The following is a 20,396-nucleotide window of genomic DNA, read 5'->3' on the forward strand; positions in this document are numbered from 1 at the left end:
CATCCTACTTGAATTTTGTTGAGGTTTTAGTATCTGTAGATTCATGTCTTTAGTCAAATGTGGGGAGTTTTCATCCATTATTTCTTCAAATATTCTTTCTGCCCCTTCCTCTCTTCTGGAGCTCTTACAATCCATTTGTTAGTTTGCTTGATGGTATCCCACAAGTTCTTTAGGCTCTGTTCACTTTTCTTCATTCTTTTTGCTTCCCAGACTCGATAATGTCAATTACACTATCTTTACATTCATCGATTCCTTCTGGCAGCTAAAATCTGCTGTCGTACCCCTCTAGGAATTTTTTTTTTTTACTTCAGTTTTTGTGTGTTTCACCTCCAATAATTCTATTTGGTTCCTTTTTATAATTTCTATCTCTCTATTGATATTTTTGGAAACCCTGGTGGCATAGTAGTTAAGTGCTACAGCTGCTAACCAAAGGGTCGGCAGTTCAAATCCTCCAGGCACTCCTTGGAAACTCTCTGGGGCAGTTCTGCTCTGTCCTATAGGGTTGCTATGAGTCGGAATCAACTTGACGGCACTGGGTTTGGTTTGGTATTGATATTTCTGGGTTTTTTCCCTGTACCTTTTTTCCAACTTCCTTTACTTTATGGTCCATGTTTTCTTTTAGCTCTTTGAATGTATTTAATACTGATATTTTAAAGTCTTTGTCTAATAAGTCCATTAATTGAGCTTCCATGGACAATTTCTGTTAGCACATTTATAAAAATACCCTATGGGGACAGGGCACAGTTGGCAGAAAAATATATAACACACATGTTCTTTGCTTAAAAATATGGTACATTTTATTGAAATCCTGACAATGTTCAGCACAGTGATGAACCTCACTATAGTTCATTTCTTAACATGATGGCCTGTCTTCGTTTACATTCTAAACAAATTCTTTGTTTACCTTCTGAACTGTGTCCCCCAAAAATATCTGTCAGCTTGGCTAGGTCATGATTACCTCATATGATTGTCTACCATTTTATCATCTGATGTGATTTCCCCGTGTTGTAAATCGTATCACTATGATGTAATAAGATGGATTAGCGGCAGTTATATTGGTGAGATCTACAAGATTAGATAGTATCCTAAGCCATTCTCTTTGGAGATATAGAAGAGAGAAGAAGGCAGAGAGACATGTGGGCCTCATACCACCAAGAAAGCACCAGGAGCAGAGCACATCCTTTGGACCTGAGGTTCCTGCACTGAGATGCTCCCAGACCAAGGGAAGACTGAGGACAAGGACCTTCCTCCTTGGTCTTTGCCTTTTAATGATACTTGAATTTTAGTATTAGACCTGCCACTGTTCCTCCCCAACCTTAAGAAAGTCATATGAATGATAAACTTTATTTTTCAGTTTTCTTATCTGTAAAAAGGGGAGAGTAATATCATCCTTAGGTATTTAATGGGGTTACTGTGGATCAAATAAGATACTAGATTTGAAACCTTGAACAGTTAATAATAGCAACAGTGGTGGTAACAATGGTTGCCATTATTGTGTATGTGTTCAGTAGGATACCGGGCACTGCACTATGTTCTCTTGTTTGATTTTTCCATTTATGTTTTGGGCTAGCTGATACTATCTCCATTTAAAATGAGGAAGTTGTTGTAAGAGAGACAAGCATAGACTAGTTATTTGAGGATTTCAAAGGGAAAGAATAGTTGTTTCTAGTGGGATTCAGGGGATACTTACTTGACAGGGTGAGATTTTGGCTGAGTCTTGCAGCATTTATGGAAATATTTTAATGGCACAGAAGTAGCCTTTTATAGAACCATTCACCATATTATAAAATACTCTTCTTTATTTGTAAAATCAGTGTCTCTTGTCCTTGGGTTAAAAGCTTGTCTCAAGCATATAATTTGGCTTAGGTTGCCCGGTGCCTTTTTTCTTCATACAAGGGGAAATTATCCTGCCTTTTTTTTTTTTTTTTTCTGTGAAGGCAGACCTCTCATTTCTCACTGAGTCTCTTTTGGAGGATGTTCCATAGAAGATGCTTTAGAGTGCTCTGTGGAAACGACACAGCTCTTCTCCGCTCTATCACATAGTCAAGATAATTACCGCTGCTTGTCATTCATTCCCAAACCTCATTATTTCTCAAGCATTCTTTGTGTACCAGCGTTGTGGTGAGAGCCAAACATAATAAAACGTGCTTGTTCTACAAGTTATTTGGTGTTACATGTCTCGAGCAGAATTCACAGTTAATTAGAATATTCTCCGGATTTATAATAAAAAGTTTTGGAAGATAGTATTATTTATCTTTGATATTTAGGTGTTTCTGCTGTAATGTGATTTATGTGTTTCTGTAATACCTTGCCTTTAATAATGGGGGACAAGAAGATTGGGATGAGCCACTGAAAACATGTCACTTTTAGCCAGAGCTCACATAAGACAATGAGTGCCTGCCTGGAGACTGGGTGCTGTTCATGCAGATGGCTGAGCACAGCTGGAGCCCACAGCAATATGATGGCACCCACAGCCACGGGAGCACACTTGTGGCCCCTTCACCTGGAGCAAGGTGCTGGGTGGGTACAGGTGGAAGTGGAGCCCTGGACAGTAGCTGCTGTCAGCAGGAAACAGGGAAGCAGCAAAGCTACTGCACAGTATTGGGACAATTTACAAAAATTCCTAACATATGTCCAAAAATGTTCTATGGCCAGTGCAGTAGCTGAACCTAGTGTTTTTCCCTTTGCATCTGAAGACTGCAACTCCCCACCCACCTTGTGGCCGCCCAGCCCAGGAAGGAATGTGGATGAACCAATCTAACCTCCACATTATCTTGATTTCTTTTCCTTACCCACCAACTGAAAATGAACAACTTTTCATTAAATAAACACATGTTACAGCAGAGCAGACTGGCTGTTAACTAAGTGGTGCCTTCCTTTAGATACTTGTTTTTAGTCCCTCATTTCTCTTTCCCTACAATACCTGTTGGCACAGTGGTTAAAGCAATCAACTGGTAACTGAAAGGTTACTGGTTCAAAACCACCAGCAGGTCTGTGGAAGAAAAATGTGTCAGTCTGCTTCTGTAGAAATTTACAGCCTTGGAAACCCAATGGGGACACTGTGAGTCAGAATCAACTCGACAGCAGTGGGTTTGCTTTGGTTTTTATAGACTAATGGCAGGTAAGCATTGTTGTGTTCATATTCTTGAACGTTCCCCCAAATCTAAAATTTCCCATTCCTTTTCCTTCTTTACCTTGAGAAACAGTAGCAAAATGGTGCTCTGTGTAGATGTGTTAGCCTTGCTTAATATGGGGACGCATACTGTTGGCATTTTGACAAACGAAGGATGGAAAATTGAGGGTTGAGTGAAAAATGAATGAAGAAACAGTAAAAGGGAGAAAAAAATAGAAAGGAAATTAAACTATTTAAGTATAAAAAATCATTATTTAAGTATTAATTTTTATTATTCTCTATTAACCAGTTGGCCAGATGGTAAAGAAACTCATATGTAGTATCTGTCATTAGCAAGGTTTCTCTTGATAGTATGAACAGTTAACTCACTCCACTGCTAACTCAAAGATTGGAGGTTTGAGTCCACCCAGAGGTTCCTTGGAAGAAAGTTCAGGTGATCTACTTCCCCAAATCAGCTATTAAAAACCCTGTGGAGCACAGTTCTACTCTGACATGAGGGAGCTGTGAGTCACACTCGACACAATGATAACTGGTTTGATTTTTTTTTTTTAATTATTATTCCCAAGGCACTATGCTTGACACTTAGCTGCTGTTACCTCATGTATCTTTTATTTTTTTACTTAAAAAAAGGAAAAAAAAATAGAGAATAATAGGAAAACATAAGTATACTCACTATATAGGGTTAATAACACGTGAACCACCTTGTCCTTTTGCTCTATATATTTTTATAAAAATATGTTTGTATGGAAATGGAATGAAACAGATAAATTTGAAGTCCCGTTTGTTCCCCTTCTCAGTTCTATTGCAGTCTCTCTCCTTAGAAGCAATAGCTATATGAACTTTCCGTGTATCCTGCTAGTTCATGTTTTTATGGGTCTGAGTTTTCTGTAAATGCAATTCTGTTTCTGTTGAAAACATATAGAATGACTGTTTGCTCTTGCTTAAAATGCATATAGTATAGGCAATATGCAAGGCCTATTCTGATTAAAGAAAGATGTTACACAGAGCATGATAGAGTCTATATTTTACTAGAATTTCTGGGTTATGGAATATCGTATTCCCAATCTCATTTATCTCTTTTAATTCTCACAAATGTTTCTTGAATCGGGTAGCATGATCTCCGTTTTTTCTTTTCTTCAACTTGTAGGTAGAAAATCTGGTGTATTGGTTGTGAAAATTCTGGAACTGCATGAGGAATGCACCATGCAAGTGGCCATTTGTGAGCAGTTAGAGGGCCTGCAAGCCGACAGCACTTCTCTAGGCATCGTCCCCCACCCCAGGAACCATCTGAAGGTTCTTTTCACCAAGGAGACTGCAAGCCACCTAAAGGGGCGTCCCCAGGACATCCTGCATATCTACCCTCCATGGTGAGTACAAGAACTCACTCTGGCCATCACTAATTGTGAGTAATAACAAAAGACATTTTTATCAGTAACAAGTTTGTCACTTTGTTATAGAGAAGTGCCAGGGGAAGGAAGCCAGGACTTGACTTAGGTCTTCTGTAGTAGAAGCACAGATTGATACCTCATGGCATGTTTGTACTTCTGGCAGCAGATTATTGACTATTGGGGGGGGGGGTGGGGGAGAGGATGAACTATGCCAAAATTTCTTTTTTTTTCTTATAATTTTTATTGTGCTTTAAGTGAAAGTTTACAAATCAAGTCAGTCTCTCATATAAAAATTTACATACAGCTTGCTACATACTCCCAATTACTCTCCCCCTAATGAGACAGCCCGCTCTCTCCCTCCACTCTCTCTTTTCGTGTCCATTTTGTCAGCTTCTAACCCCCTCTACCCTCTCATCTCCTCTCCAGGCAGGAGGTGCCAACATAGTCTCAAGTGTCTACCTGATCCAAGAAGCTCACTCCTCACCAGCATCCCTCTCCAACCCATTGTCCAGTCCAAACCATGTCTGAAGAGTTGGCTTCAGGAATGGTTCCTGTCCTGGGCCAACAGAGGGTCTGGGGGCCATGACCACCAGGGTCCTTCTAGTCTCAGTCAGACCATTAAGTCTGGTCTTTTTATGAGAATTTGGGGTCTGCATCCCACTGCTCTCCTGCTCCCTCAGGGGTTTTCTGTTGTGTTCCCTGTCAGGGCAGTCATCGGTTGTAGCCAGGCACCATCTAGTTCTTCTGGTCTCAGGATGATGTAAATCTCTGGTTCATGTGGCCATTTCTGTCCCTTGCGCTCGTAATTGCCTTGTGTCCTTGTTGTTCTTCATTCTCCTTTGATCCAGGTGAGTTGAGACCAATTGATGCATCTTAGATGGCTGCTTGCTAGCATTTAAGACCCCAGACGCCACTCTTCAAAGTGGGATGCAGAATGTTTTCTTAATAGATTTTATTATGCCAGTTGACATAGGTGTCCCCTGAAACCATGGTCCCCAGACCCCTGCCCCTGCTACACTGGCCTTCAAAGCATTCAGTTTATTCAGGAAACCTCTTTGCTTTTGGTTTAGTCCAATTGTGCTGACCTCCCCTGTATTGTGTGTTGTCTTTCCCTTTACCTAAAATAGTTCTTATCTACTATCTAATTAGTGAATACCCTTCTCCCACCCTCCCTCCCTCCCCACTCTCGTAACCACAAAAGAATGTTTTCTTCTCAGTTTAAACTGTTTCTCAAGTTCTTATAGTAGTGGTCTTATACAATATTTGTCCTTTTGCAACTGAGTAATTTCACTCAGCGTAATGCCATCCAGGTTCCTCCATGTTATGAAATGTTTCAGAGATTCCTCACTGTTCTTTGTCAATGCGTAGTATTCCACTGGGGAAACCCTGGTGGCGTAGCGGTTAAGTGCTACAGCTGTGAACCAAGACGTCGGCCGTTTAAATCCACCAGGCGCTCCTTGGATACTCTATCGGACAGTTCTACTCTGTCCTGTAGGGTCGCTATGAGTCAGAATCGACTTGACAGCAGTAGGTTTGGTTTTTTGGTTTTTTAGTATTCCGTTGTGTGAGTATACCATAATTTATTTATCCATTCATCCATTGATGGGCACCTTGGTTGCTTCCATCTTTTCGCTATTGTAAACAGTGCTACAATAAACATGGGTATGCATATATCTGTACGTGTAAAGGCTCTTGTTTCTCTAGGATATATTCCAAGGAGTGGGATTGCTGGATCGTAAGGAAGTTCTATTTCTAGCTTTTTAAGGAAGTGCCAAATTGATTTCCAAAGTGGTTGTACCATTTTACATACCCACCAGCAGTGTATAAGTGTTCCAGTCTCTCCACAGCCTCTCCAACATATATTATTTTGTGTTTTTTGGATTAATGCCAACCTTGTTGGAGTGAAATGAAATCTCATTGTAGTTTTGATCTGCATTTCTCTAATGGCTAATGATCATGAACATTTCCTCATATATCTGTTAGCTACCTGAATGTCTTCTTTAGGGAAGTGTCTATTCATATCTTTTGCCCATTTTTTAATTGGGTTATTTGTCTTTTTATAGTTGGGTTTTTGCAGTATCATGTAGATTTTAGAGATCAGGTGCTGATCGGAAATGTCATAGCTAAAAACTTTTTTCCAGTCTCTAGGTAATCTTTTTACTCTTTTGGTGAAGTCTTTGGATGAGCATAGGTGTTTGATTTTTAGGAGCTCCCAGTTATCTAGTTTTTCTTCTGCTTTCTTAATAATGTTTTGTATACTGTTTATGCCATGTATTAGGACTCCTAACATTGTCCCTATTTTTTCTTCCTTGATCTTTATCATTTTAGATTTTATATTTAGGTCTTTGATCCATTTTTGAGCTCGTTTTTGTGCATGGTGTGAGTTATAGGTCTTGTTTCATTTTTTTGCAGATGGATATTCAGTTATGCCAGCACCATTTCTTAAAAAGACTGTCTTTTCCCCATTTAACTGTTTTAGGGCCTTTGTCAAATATCAACTGCTCATGTGTGAATGGAGTTATGTCTGGATTCTCAATTCTGTTCCATTGGTCCATGTATCTGTTGTTATACCAGTACCAGGCTGTTTTGACTACTGTGGCAGTATAATAGGTTCTAAAATCAGGTAAAGTAAGGCCTCCCACTTTGTTCTTCTTTTTCAGTAATGCCTTATTTATCCGGGGCCTCTTTCCCTTCCGTACAAAATTGGTGATTTGTTTCTCCATCTCATTAAAGAATGTCGTTGGGATTTGGATCGGAATTGCATTGAATATATAGATTGCTTTTGGTAGAATAGACACATTTGTAATGTTAAGTCTTCCTATCCATGAGCAAGGTATGTTTTTCCACTTATGTAAGTCTCTTTTGGTTTCTTGCAGAAGTGTACTGTAGTTTTCTTTGTATAAGTCTTTTACATCTCTGGTAAGATTTATTCCTAAGTATTTTATCTTCTTGGGGGCCTCTGTAAATTGCGTTGATTTGGTGATTTCCTCTTTGATGTTCTTTTTGTTGGTGTAGAGGAATCCAACTGATTTTTATATATTTATCTTATATTCCAATATTCCGCTGAACTCTTCTATTAGTTTCAGTAGTTTTCTGGAGGATTCCTTAGGGTTTTCTGTGTATACGATCATGTCATCTGCAAATAGAGATCCTTTTACTTCTTCCTTGCCAATCTGGATGCCCTTTATTTCTTTATCTGGCCTAATTGCTCTGGCTAGGACCTCCGACACAATGTTGAATAAGAGCAGTAATAGAGGTATGCCAAAATTTCTGACTAAGTGTTCCGTTGTTATAAGAATCGACTCTTGCAACTGATTTTGTTTTTACCTTCCCTAGAAAAATAATTTTAAAAAGAAACTTTATGTGACAATAGGATAATACATATTATTATTTCTTTTTGAGTCAGTTTGAGAGGGAATAAAAAGCATGAATTAAGACACGGTGAACGTAACTAGACATTAAGGGGCCACAAATTATTTTCAAGAATACCATGTTTTTTTTCTTCTGAGTGGTATGCTGATTTTCACCATGAAAATAAAAATCTTATTACTTTTGAGGGAAAGAATGAACAGCCTTGTTTTAATTTTATTTGCATTTTTTTTAAGTTTAATTCACCTGTTAAATTTTTAGACTTGGAATCAACTTTAAGTCAAAATTTTATTGTGTCCAAAGCAAGTGGCCATCAGCATCTACTGAAACTTTTCCACTGATACGGGTAGTAGGCATCAGAGAGAACCTTCAATTATTTCATTTTTAATATATTTTTTGTTAATCAGTCTAAGACTTGCAGAAACATGCTCAACTTTTAAGTGTGCATTTTACTGAATGATCACAGTTAGTACACATGTGTAATTGTTACCCAGCCCCCAAAATAGATGTAATCCACATCAGGGACCACCCCGATCCCCCTCCAGTTACTCTACCTCCCACGTGCCCACAGGTAACCACTGTTCTGACTTCTAACGCAGTAGATGCCTTTTGTCTATTGGAGAGCTTATAATAGAACCATATAGTAATCATACAGTAGGTATCCTTTTGCCTGACTTCTTCCACTTAGCATTATGTTTGTGAAGTGCATCCATCTTGTTATGCTTTGCAGAATTTGTTCATCTTCATTGCAGTATAGTATTCCACCGTACTGTTTTACACTGTTCATTCATGCATTATTCTGTTTGTAGATGTACAGTGTCTTCACTTTGGGGATATAGTCAGTAGTGCTCTAACGGCCAGCCCTCCCACTCCACTCCATCTACCCTACTCAGAGCATAGGGCCCTCACATCTCTTCTCTCACTCCAAACTTGCCCATCATCCTACAATTATACCGTTATTCTCTCTCATCTTAAAGTGTTTTTAATTTATCTTGATCCCACATTCTCTTCCTATTGGTTCCTTTTTCTACTTTCCTTTACAATAAAATGCCTCCAAGTGTTGCTGAACCACTGTTTCCAAATCGTCTGCTCCATCCTTTCTTGAAGGCGTTTCATTTTCTTGCTTTTCCTTTAGCACTGTCCCCAGTCATACTTGTTGATGTAAGCTGTGACCTCCCCAAGGCCAGTGCTGGTGACCACTTCCTCATGCGTGAGTCTTCACCCTCCCACACAGAGCACACTTCTGCTACTTCCTTCTTGTACGTTTCCTGGTTTATCCTGGTCTTTCTGACTTCTGTGCATTGAGGCGCTGCGGGGCTTAGTCCAGGCCCTCTTCTCTACTCTACTCACCCTCATTTGTATGGTTGTTTTGAGTCTTACACTTTTAAATACCAACTACACACTGATGACTCCCACATTGTATTTTTAGCCTCTGCCTCTCACTGACCGCCAGATATACATCTTTGTACCTCTTCCACATCTCCACTGGGATATCTGACAGATACTGCAAAAAAAATCTCCAGCTCTTCCTTCCTAAACTTCATACCACACTCGTTCCCAATCCTGGGAAATGGAAATATTTTTGCCATCCTTCCAAATATCCTTGATTCCCGTTTCTCTCACTCTACATTCTATCTTTTGGAAAATGCTGCACCTCTGCTTCAGAATATATAGATAATTCAGCCAGTTTTATCATATTTGGTGTTTTTCTACAGTTTTGTCAAAATGAGAAGTATAAGGAAACTGGTCGGTTGACCCTACTTTCACTAGACAAAGTGGTAAAAGAAAGAAATCAGCTCAGAGCTTCAGAGTCATACCTCAAGTGTCACATACAAGACCTGAAAGTTGCCACTTGTGCCTTGAAAGAAAGCCTTATTTCTTGTAATGGAGCTGATACTGCCAGAAACTAAACCCAGAATCTTATCACAAGAGTGGCTGAATTACAGTGCCAGTTGAATTCCAAATATCGAATAATGTCTGAAATTAAAGCAAGGGCACCAACTGGGGAGAAATGGGATCCTGAAACTTGGGATGGGGACATATGAGCAGATTATCAGGAAGCTGGGGACACTAAGCCCCTAAATTTCCTTGAATCACTCCTGCCAACAGAACCAGTCCTTACTCTCCCATCTGAAGCAAGTATGCCATCTTTGTCTGCTAAGCTACCCTCACCAGTAAAACTATTATCCCTTCCACCTCCATCTGATGAGCTTAACCCAGCTGTGTCTGAAGAATATTTTTTCTGAGATATTACCTGGGACAGTATCCTCTGAAGCTTTGCCTGAGGCAGATGCCTTCCAAGAGATTGCCGAATGTCCCCAGATCACACCCCCATCACCCATTTTGCTTCTAGACCTATAATTAGACTTAAGTCCCAGCAAACCCCAGAAGGTGAAGTACAAAGTGTGACCCAGGAGGAGGTATGCTACACTCCAAAAGAACTTCTTGAGTTTTTCTAGGATATTCAAACAGAAACTTGGGGAATATGTGTTAGAATGGCTATTAAGAATGCAGGATAATGGAGCAAGGAACAGAAAGTTGGATACGTCTGAGTTTATTGATACGAGCCCACTAAGAACAGACTATTTAATCTTTCAGCTCGAGAGGTTAGAAAGGGGTCTAATAGTTTATCTGGTTGGTTCACTGAAGCATGGATTAAGGGGTGGCCTACACTAAATCAGCTGTGACAGTGGGAATTCTCCTAACTGAATTATGATATCGAACTACAGCATGGCTGATTGGACTCCATGGTGCTAGGGGCCAAATGGTAGCACTTAATAGACAAAACCAAGGTGGGCATGGTTACTGTAATAAACAGCACAGTTAAAGCAGTAGTCAGAATAGCCTGAGTCATATGAACTTATGGCTTTGCTGCTTAGTCATGGTGTCTCTAAGGGTGAAATAGATCGGAAATCTAAATATTTACTTGATCTGTACAAGAGGAAGAATTCTAGGTCAAGTGAGCAGAAATCTAACCTGAATCTCCAGAATAGAGAGTCAAGGCTCCACAATAAATTGTCAGACTTGAACCAGTTTACAGACCCACAACCCCGAGGTAGTACCTCACTACACTGCCAAAAATTTATACTGTTGATCTTTTTTCCAGCTTCCCGCAAAGAGACCTGAGGCCATTTGCAAGAGTAACTGTACTTTGGGGAAAAGGAAATAATCAGGCTGTAATGGATTGAATTGTGTCCCCCCCCAAATATGTGTCAACTTGGTTAGGCCATGATTCCCAGTATTGTGTGGTTGTCTTCCATTTTGTGATTGTAATTTTATGTTAAGGATGATTAGGGTGACCCTTACCCAGGTCATATCCCTGATCCAATGTGAAGGGAGTTTCGCTGCACCACCTTTTATCTCTCAAGAGATAAAAAGGAAAGGGAAGGGATCAGAAAGGAGGTACCTCATACCACCAAGAAAGCAGTGCCGGAAGCAAAGTATGTCTGTCCTTTGCAGGGAGAAGCTCCTTGTCCAGGGGAAGATTGATGAGAAGGCCTACAGAGAGAGAAAGCCTTCTCCTAGAGCTGACATCCTGAATTTGGACTTTTAGCCTATTGTGAAGGAATAAATTTCCATTTGTTAAAGTCATCCGCTTGTGGTATCTCTGTTGTACAAGCACTAGATAACTAAGACACAGGCTTTTCGGGAATTACTTGATACTGGCTCTGAACTGATACTAATTCAGAAAACCCAAACATTACCGTGGCCCACCAGTAAGAATAGGGGCATATGGAAGTCACATTATTAATGGAGTCTTGGCTCAGGTCCATCTCACGGTGGGTCCCCAACCCATCCTGTAGTGATTTCCCCAGTTCTAGAATATATAATTGCGATAGACATACTCAGCAACTGGCAGAATCCTCACATTGGATCCCTGACATGTAGAGTAAGGGCTATTATGGTAGGGAAAGCCAGGTGGAAGCCATTAAAACTCCCTCTACCTAGAAAAATAGTAAACCAAAAGCAATACCGCATTCCTGGAAGGATTGCAGAGATTAGTGCCACCATCAAAAACTTGAAGAATACATGGGTGATGTTTCCCACCACATCCCCATTCCATTCACCTATTTGGCTTGTGCAAAAGAACCCTTGGATCTTGGAGAATGACAAGTGTACTATTTAAAACTTAGCCAGGTGGTGACTCCAGTTGCAGCTGCTGTTCCAAATGTGGTTTCATTGCTTGAGCAAACTCATACATCATCTGGTACCTGGTATGGGAACCCCGGTGGCACAGTGGTTAATAGCTCAGCTGGTAGCCAAAAAGTCATCCGTTCGAATCCATCAGCAGCTCCTTGGAAACCTCAAAGGGCAGCTCTTCGCTGTCCTCTAGAGTCACTAAAACTAGGAGCCAAAATTGACTGGACAGCAATGGTTTCGCTAACTAGTGTGCAGTCATTCATCTGTCAAATGCTTTTTTTCTCCACATCTGTTTTGAAGGACCACGAGAAGCAGTTTACCGTCAGCTGGCAAGGTCAGCTGTATACCCGCACTGTCCTACCTCCAGAGTATATCAAATCTCCAGCCCTGTGTCATTATTTAGTCCACAGTGACCTTAATCATCTTTCCCTTCCACAAGATATCACATTGGTGTGCTATATTGTTGACATTATGCTGATTGGGCCTAGTAAGGAAGACGTTTCAGTGACTCTAGACTTACTGGTAAAACATTTGCATAGAAGGTGGGAAATTAATACAACAAAAATTCGGGTGCCTTCCACCTCAGTGAAGTTTCTGAGGATCCAGTCGTGTGTGGAATACCGAGACATTCCTTCTAAAGTGAAGAATAAGTTATTGGATTTGACACCTCCCACAACTGAAAAGGATGCACAACCCCTGGTGGGCCTCCTTGGATTTTGGAAGTAACGTATCCATCATTTGGATGTGCTTCTCTGGCCTGTCTATCAAGTGACTTGAAAAGGTGCTAATTTTGAGTGGGGCCCAGAACAAGAGAAGGTTCGGCAACAGGTTCAGGGTCCTGTGTACGCTGTTCTGCCACTTGGGCCATATGATCTGGCTGTTTCAATGGTGCTGGAAGTGTTAGTAGCAGATAGAAATGCTGTTTGGAAACTTTGGCAGGTCACTATTGGTGAATCACAGTATCAGACCCTTAGGATTTTGGAGCAAAGCCCTGCCATCTTTTGTAGTCAACTACTCTCTTTTTGAGAAACAGCTTTTGGCTTGTTACTGGGCCTTAGTAGAGACTGAATGCTTAACCACGGGCCACTAAGTCACCATGAACTGGGTGTTATCTGACCCACAGAGTTAGAAAGTCAGACGTACACACAAGAACTCCATCATATATACTCTCAAAGTGGTGTATACAAGATTGAGCACAAGTAAGTTACATGAGGAAGTGTCTCAAATGCCCGTGGTCTCTACCCCTGTCTCATTAGTTTCCCTCTCTCAGTCTGCACCTATGGCCTCATGAGAGCCCTGGTGGCATATTGGTTAAGAGCTTGGCTGCTAACCAAAAGGTCAGCCGTTCAAATCCAGCAGCCACTCCTTGGAAACCTATGGGGCAGCTCTACTCTGTCCTGTAGGGTCTCTGTAGTCGGAACCTACTGGTCGGCACCTGACAACATGGCCTCCTGGGGAGTTCTTTATGATCAGTTGACTGAGGAAGAGAAAACTCTTGCCTGGTTTACAAATCATTCTTCATGATATGCGGGCCTTCATGTGGGCCACTCGAAAGTGGACACCAGTAGCACTGGGGCCCCTTTCTGGGACCTCACTGAAGGGAACTTCTCCCATGGGTAGAAGTTCGAGCAGCGCGCCTAGATGTTCACTCTGCTTGGAAGGAGAAATGGCCAGACTTCTTATTGCATATTGATTCATGGGCTGTGGCCAGTAGTTTGGCTGGATGGTCAGGGACTTAGAAGGAACATGATTGGAAAATTGGTTACGAGGAGGTATGAGGAAGAGATATGTGGAAAGACTTCTCGGAATGGGCCAAGGAGTGAAGATATGTGTGTCTCGTGTGAATTCTCACCAAAAAGTGACCTCGGCAAGTGAATAGGATGACGCACTCTGTGGAAACCAGTCATCCTCTTAGCCACTCCCATCGTTGCCCAACTGGCCCATGAACAAAGTGTCATGCTGGCAGGGATGGAGGTTATGAATGGGCTTAGCACCATTGACTTCCACTTCACCAAGGCCGACTTGGCTCCAACCACTGCTGAGTGTCCAGTCTGCCAGTGTCAGAGACCAACACTGAGTCCCTGATATGGCACCCTTCCTCAGGGTTCTGTGCCAACAACATTGTGGCAGGTTGATTACATTGAACCACTTTTATCATGGAAAGTGCAGTGTTTTGTTCTCACTGGGATAAACACTTACTCTGGATTTGCCTTCGTTGCACCCAGTCCTTCTGACAAAACTACCATTTGTGGACATACAGAATGCCTTATCCACTGGCTTGGTATCCCACACAGCACTGCCTCAGATCAAGGCACTCACTTAACAGCAAATGAAATGTAGCATTGTGCCCATGCTCATGGAATTTACTGGTCTTACCTATTCCTCCTATCCTGAAGCAGCTTGCATCTCAAGACACAGTTATGGTGCCTGCCAGGTGGCAATACTTTGCAGGGGTGGGGCAGTATTCTACAGGAGGCTCTATAGGCTCTAAACCAGCATCCAATATATGGTGCTGTTTCTCCCATACAAGGATTCATAGGTCCAGTAATCGAGGGGTGGAAATTGGAGTGGCACCACTCACTATTACCCCTAGTGATGCATTCGCAAAGTTTTTGCTTCCTGTCCCTGTGCCCCTAGAGGTCTTAGGCCTAGAGGTGTTACTTCCAAAGGGAGGAATGCTTCTACTTGGAGACACATCACTAATTCCATTGAACCGGAAGTTAATAATGCCACTCAGCCACTTGGGGCCCCTCATCTCTCTGGATTAAAAGAGAAAGGACACTACCATATTGGCTAATGTGATTTATCCTCATTACCAAGCGGAAATCGGATTGACATTAAATAGTGGAGGTGAAGAAAAGTATGCCTGAAATACTGAAGATTGCTTTGGACATATTAGTACTACCATGCCCTGTGATTAAAGTCAATGGAAAGCTACAGCAACCCAATTCCAGCATGACTACTAATGGCCCTGACACTTCAGGAATGAAGATTTGGGTCTCCCCACCAGGTAAAGAACCACAACCCCTGAGGTGCTTGTTGAGGGTAAAGGGAATACAGAAGGAATGGTTGAAGAAGGTGGTTGTAAATACCAGTTACAACCATGTGACCAGTTGCAGAAATGAGGACTGTAATTGTTATCAGTACTTTTCCTTGTTTTGTTATTCGTGTATGTATGCATATATGTATGTGTGTGTGTGCGCATCTGTATGTATATTGTATATATATGTACATATATATAATAAAAACAAAACACACACATGTAAATGATATTGAACAGTAATTTCCACATTGTTTTGGATCACCTTTCATTGAAATAGGCAAAAATATAGATCTCTTACAGTTGGTTGGCCAGGAAGCTGTCTTACAAATTTTTCTTGAGTATCTCCAGCACTGTACCCATTTGTTGAAACATCTCAGGTTGTATTCAGTCAATTCCTTGAGCCTTGTTTTTTGCCAATGCCTTCAGTGCAGCTTGGACTTCTTCCTTCAGTACCATTGCTTCTTGATCATATGCTACCTCCTGAAATGGCTGACCATCGACCAGTTCATTTTGGTTCAGTGACTCTGTGTGTTCCTTCTATCTTTTTTTTTTTATGCTTCCTGTGTCAATCAATATTTTACCCATAGATTCCTTCAGTATTTCAATTTGAACCTTGAGTTTTTCTTCAGATTCTTTTAGCTTGTGATGATTAAGATTGTGTGTCAACTTGGCTGGGCCATAATTCTCAGTGTTTATATGTGATCATTCCCATGATTGAATATGCTGTCAGTAGCCAATCAGTTGAAGGGGAGTTTCCTTGGAGGTCTAGCATGCATCTGAATATAAGCAGACATTCTGGCTTTTTTGCTCACTGTGGAACCTGTGGCTGCCTCCAGTTCATCTGACCTCCGGCTCTTGGGACTTGAGCTGCCAGCTTATCTGCAGGCCTTGGGATTCGTCAGTCTTCACAGCCTTTGAGCAGAAGCCCTGCTCTGTGACCTGCGGATCTTGGGTTCGCCAGCCCCTGCAGCTGTGTGAATTGAGAATAGCCTCTATCCTGATCAACGGACTTAGGACATTCCAGCCTTTACAATTGCGTGAGCCATTTCCTTGATAATAATTTCTGCATATATTTATATGCTTTACTGGTTTTGCTTCTCTAGAGAACCCAGCCTAAGACACAGCTTGAAAAATGCTATGCATGTTCTTCCGTTTTGGTTTTCTATCTCCAGGTTTTTGCACATTTCGTTATAATACTTTACTATGTCTTCTCGTGCCACCCTTTGATATCTTCTGTTCTGCTCTTTTTCTTTGTGACGTCTTCCATTCTCTTTAGCTACTCGACTTTCAAGAGCAAGTTTCAGAGTCTATTCTGAAATCCATTTTGCTCTTTCCTTTCTTTCTTGTCTTTTTAATGACTTCTTGCTTTCTTCATGTATGATGTCCTTGATGTCATTCCACAACTCGTCTGGTCTTCAGTAATGTTCACTGCGTCATATTTATTCTTGAGATGGTCTCCAAATTCAGGTGGTATGTACTCAAGGTCGTATTTAGGCTCTCTAACGTTCTTCAGCTTCAACTTGAACTTGGAAAGGAGCTACTCATGGTCTGTCCCACAGGGGTGGCCTCTGGCCTTCTTCTGACTGATGATATTGAGCTTCTCCATTGTCTCTTTCCACAGATGTAGTCAATTTGATTCGTATGTATTCCATCTGGTGAGGTCCACATGTATAGTTGCCGTTTATGTTGTTGAAAAAAGGTATTTGCAATGAAGAAGTTGGCTGTATTGCAAAATTCTATCCTGTGATCTCCGGTATTATTTTTTATCACCAAGGCTGTATTTTCCAACTACCAGCCCTTCCTGTTTGTTTCCAGTCTAAAATGTGGATGCAGTTTTGAAACTGTGAATGGATAGAGGACCCAGAAGGAGGTGTTAACACTGGATACTGTGCAGGTGCTGAGAAGCAGCAGCAGAGAACCGGCAGCAGCAGAACCAGACCAGCACTAGACTGTGCTGGTGCTGACTCACTGAGCAAGAAAGCTGAGTGCCTTTGCGCAGGAGGCTTCCTGGCGGAGCGGAGTGCCTCTGGGCACTTATCAGTGCAGCTGGGCTTGCCTGCTGACCCATGGAGCAAGAGACATGAGTGCCTTCCAGCTGAAGTTTACTGGCTGAGTGGGGTGCCTTCCGACACTTATTGGTGGAGCTGAAGAGCTTTGGAACTCTTGGCCCAGCAGGGCAGATGTGGGCAGAGAGGCCGAGGAACCAGGAAACAGAAGCTTAATAGACTAGGAACATGGGAAGTCGAGCTGCCTCAGTCTTACTGTATGCCACGACCTCTTGGGTCTCAAAGGGTGGAGCCATGTCCTCTGGTGTTTCTCAAGGTGGAGTCACCACTCAGATGGACTAGGAGAATGGTGCATCTAAAGTGGAAGGATCAGAGTTGTTCCAGTGGACCAGGAAGGCAGAGCTGAAGCTCAGAACTAAAGGGCCTCCACCCAGCATCAGGAGAGTGTGGCCAATAACAAGAGTCTGGAAGGCAGGGCTGTTGTGGGAATGGTCTCAGAGGATAGAGGATTATTTTCCAGCCTTGAGGGCTAATGTAATGTGTTCTGCTGACTTGGTTGGTGTCTCTTATCCCTTCTTTCCCTCCTCTTTCTCCCATTTGTAATGGAGATGTCTAGCTTGTCCCTGCCTGTTGCACCATTGTACTTTTGGAAGCAGATAACTTGTATTCTAGATTTCACAGATGAGGAGGAGTTTTTGGATTTTGTACTTGGAGTTGAATTAAGACTTTATGTTGGGGTAAATATGTTTTACATGAGGGAAGGACATGAATTTTGGGGGCCAAAGGGTAGAATGTCATGGATTATAATTGTGTCCCCCAGAAATATGTTTCTCAATTTGGCTTGTCCATGGTTCTTAATACTGAGCGATTGTCCACCATTTTGTCATCTGATGTGATTTTCCTGTGTTGTAAATCCTATCAATATGATGCTAATGAGATGGATTAGCAGCAGTTACGTTGATAAGATATACAACACTAGATTTTGTCTAAAGCCAATCTCTTTCAACATATAAAAGAGAATAGGGAGCAGAGAGACATGGGGACGTCATACCACCTAGAAAGCAGAGTGCATGCTTTGGACCTGAGGTTCCTGCGTGTAGAAGCTCCTAGACCGAGGGAAGACTGATGACAAGGATATTGCTCCAGTGCTGACACAGCTGAAAGCCTTCCCATGGAGGTGGCACCCAAAATTTGGACTTCTACCCTACTAGGCAGAGAGATTGAGCTTCTGTTTGTTTAAGTCACCCACTTCTGCTATTTCTGTTATACCAGCTCTAGGTGACTAAGACACTCTTTATCCTTACTTTTTTTTTTTAATAATTTGTATTGTACTTTAAGTGCAAGTTTACAAATCAAGTCAGTCTGTCACATATGAGCTTATATACACCTTACTCCATACTCCCACTTACTCTCCACCTAATGACTCAGCCCACTCCCTCCTTCCAGTCTCTCCTTTCGTGACCGTTTTGCCAGTTTCTAACCCTCTCTACCCTCCCATATCCCCTCCAGACAGGAGATGCCAACACAGTCTCAAGTGTCCACCTGATACAAGTAGCTCACTCTTAGCATCTCTCTCCAACCCATTGTCCAGTCCCTTCCATGTCTGATGAGTTGTCTTTGGGAATGGCTCCTGTCCTGGGCCAACAGAAGGTTTGGGGACCATGACCGCCGGGATTCCTCTAGTCTCAGTCAGACCATTAAGTCTAGTCTTTTTATGAGAATTTGGGGTCTGCATCCCATTGTTCTCCTGCTCCCTCAGGAGTTCTCTGTTGTGCTCCCTGTCAGGGCAGTCATCGGTTGTGGCCGGGCACCATCTAGTTCTGGTCTCAGGATGATGTAAGTCTCTGGTTCATGTGGCCCTTTCTGTCTCTTGGGCTCATAGTTATCGTGTGACCTTGGTGTTCTTCCTTTACCTTTGCTCCAGGTGGGTTGAGACCAATTGATGCATCTTCGATGGCCGCTTGTTAGCATTTAAGACCCCAGAGGCCACACTTCAAAGTGGGATGCAGAATGTTTTCATAATAGAATTATTTTGCCAATTGACTTAGAAGTCCCCTTAAGCCATAGTCCCCAAACCCCCGCCCTTGCTCCGCTGACCTTTGAAGCATTCAGTTTATCCCGGTAACTTCTTTGCTTTTGGTCCAGTCCAATTGTCCTCCCTTCACCTAAAGTAGTTCTTATCTACTAACTAATCAGTAAATAACCCTCTCCCACCCTCTCTCCCTCCCCCCGCCTCGTAACCACAAAAGTATGTGTTCTTCTCAGTTTATACTATTTCTCAAGATCTTCTAATAGTGGTCTTATAGAATATTTGTCCTTTTGCCTCTGACTAATTTCGCTCAGCATAATGCCTTCCAGGTTCCTCCATGTTATGAAATGTTTCACAGATTCGTCACTGTTCTTTATCGATGCGTAGTATTCCATTGTGTGAATATACGATATTTTATTTAATCATTCATCCGTTGATGGACACCTTGGTTGCTTCCAGCTTTTTGCTATTGTAAACAGAGCTGCAATAAACATGGGTGCCCGTATATCTGTTTTTGTAAAGGCTCTTATTTCTCTAGGGTATATTCCGAGGAGTGGGATTTCTGGGTTGTATGGTAGTTCTATTTCTAAATTTTAAGGAGACACCAGATAGATTTCCAAAGTGGTTGTACCGTTTGACATTCCCACCAGCAGTGCATAAGAGTTCCAATCTCTTTGCAGCCTCTCCAACATTTATTATTTTGTGTTTTTTGGATTAATGCCAGCATTGTTGGAGTAAGATGGAATCTCATCATAGTTTTAATTTGCATTTCTCTAATGGCTAATGATTGCGAGCATTTTCTCATGTATCTGTTAGCTGCCTGAATATCTTCTTTAGTGAAGTGCGTGTTCATATCCTTTGCCCACTTCTTGATTGGGTTGTTTGTCTTTTTGTGGTTGAGTTTTGACAGAATCATATAGATTTTAGAGATCAGGTGCTGGTCGGAGATGTCATAGCTGAAAATTCTTTCCCAGTCTGTAGGTGGTCTTTTTACTCTTTTGGTGAAGTCTTTAGATGAGCATAGGTGTTTGATTTTTAGGAGCTCCCAGTTATCTGGTTTCTCTTCATCATTTTTGGTAATGTTTTGTATTCTGTTTATGCCTTGTGTTAGGGCTCCTAGGGTTGTCCCTATTTTTTCTTCCATGGTCTTTATCGTTTTAGTCTTTATGTTTAGGTCTTTGATCCACTTGGAGTTAGTTTTTGTGCATGGTATGAGGTATGGGTCCTGTTTCATTTTTTTTGCAAATGGATATCCAATTATGCCAGCACCATTTGTTAAAAAGTCTAT

The 20,396-nt window shown here is 41.7% G+C and overlaps 1 protein-coding gene across 6 annotated transcripts in view; it reads left to right on the forward strand.

The window, feature by feature from the left end:
* The window catches only part of SPIDR (scaffold protein involved in DNA repair), a 780,587-nt gene that overhangs the window by 327,197 nt on the left and 432,994 nt on the right, over positions 1-20,396 (forward strand). For all 6 annotated transcript variants that reach the window (XR_007513227.1, XM_049853504.1, XM_049853503.1 and 3 more), the window contains one exon: positions 4,281-4,500. Coding sequence is in view for 5 of the 6 variants with exons in the window: in XM_049853504.1 (XP_049709461.1) it covers positions 4,281-4,500 (220 nt within the window). In the remaining variant the exon portion in view is untranslated. The remainder of the gene's footprint in view (positions 1-4,280; positions 4,501-20,396) is intronic.

Source organism: Elephas maximus, chromosome 15 (assembly GCF_024166365.1).
Source record: "Elephas maximus indicus isolate mEleMax1 chromosome 15, mEleMax1 primary haplotype, whole genome shotgun sequence".
NCBI classification, from domain to species: domain Eukaryota; kingdom Metazoa; phylum Chordata; class Mammalia; order Proboscidea; family Elephantidae; genus Elephas; species Elephas maximus.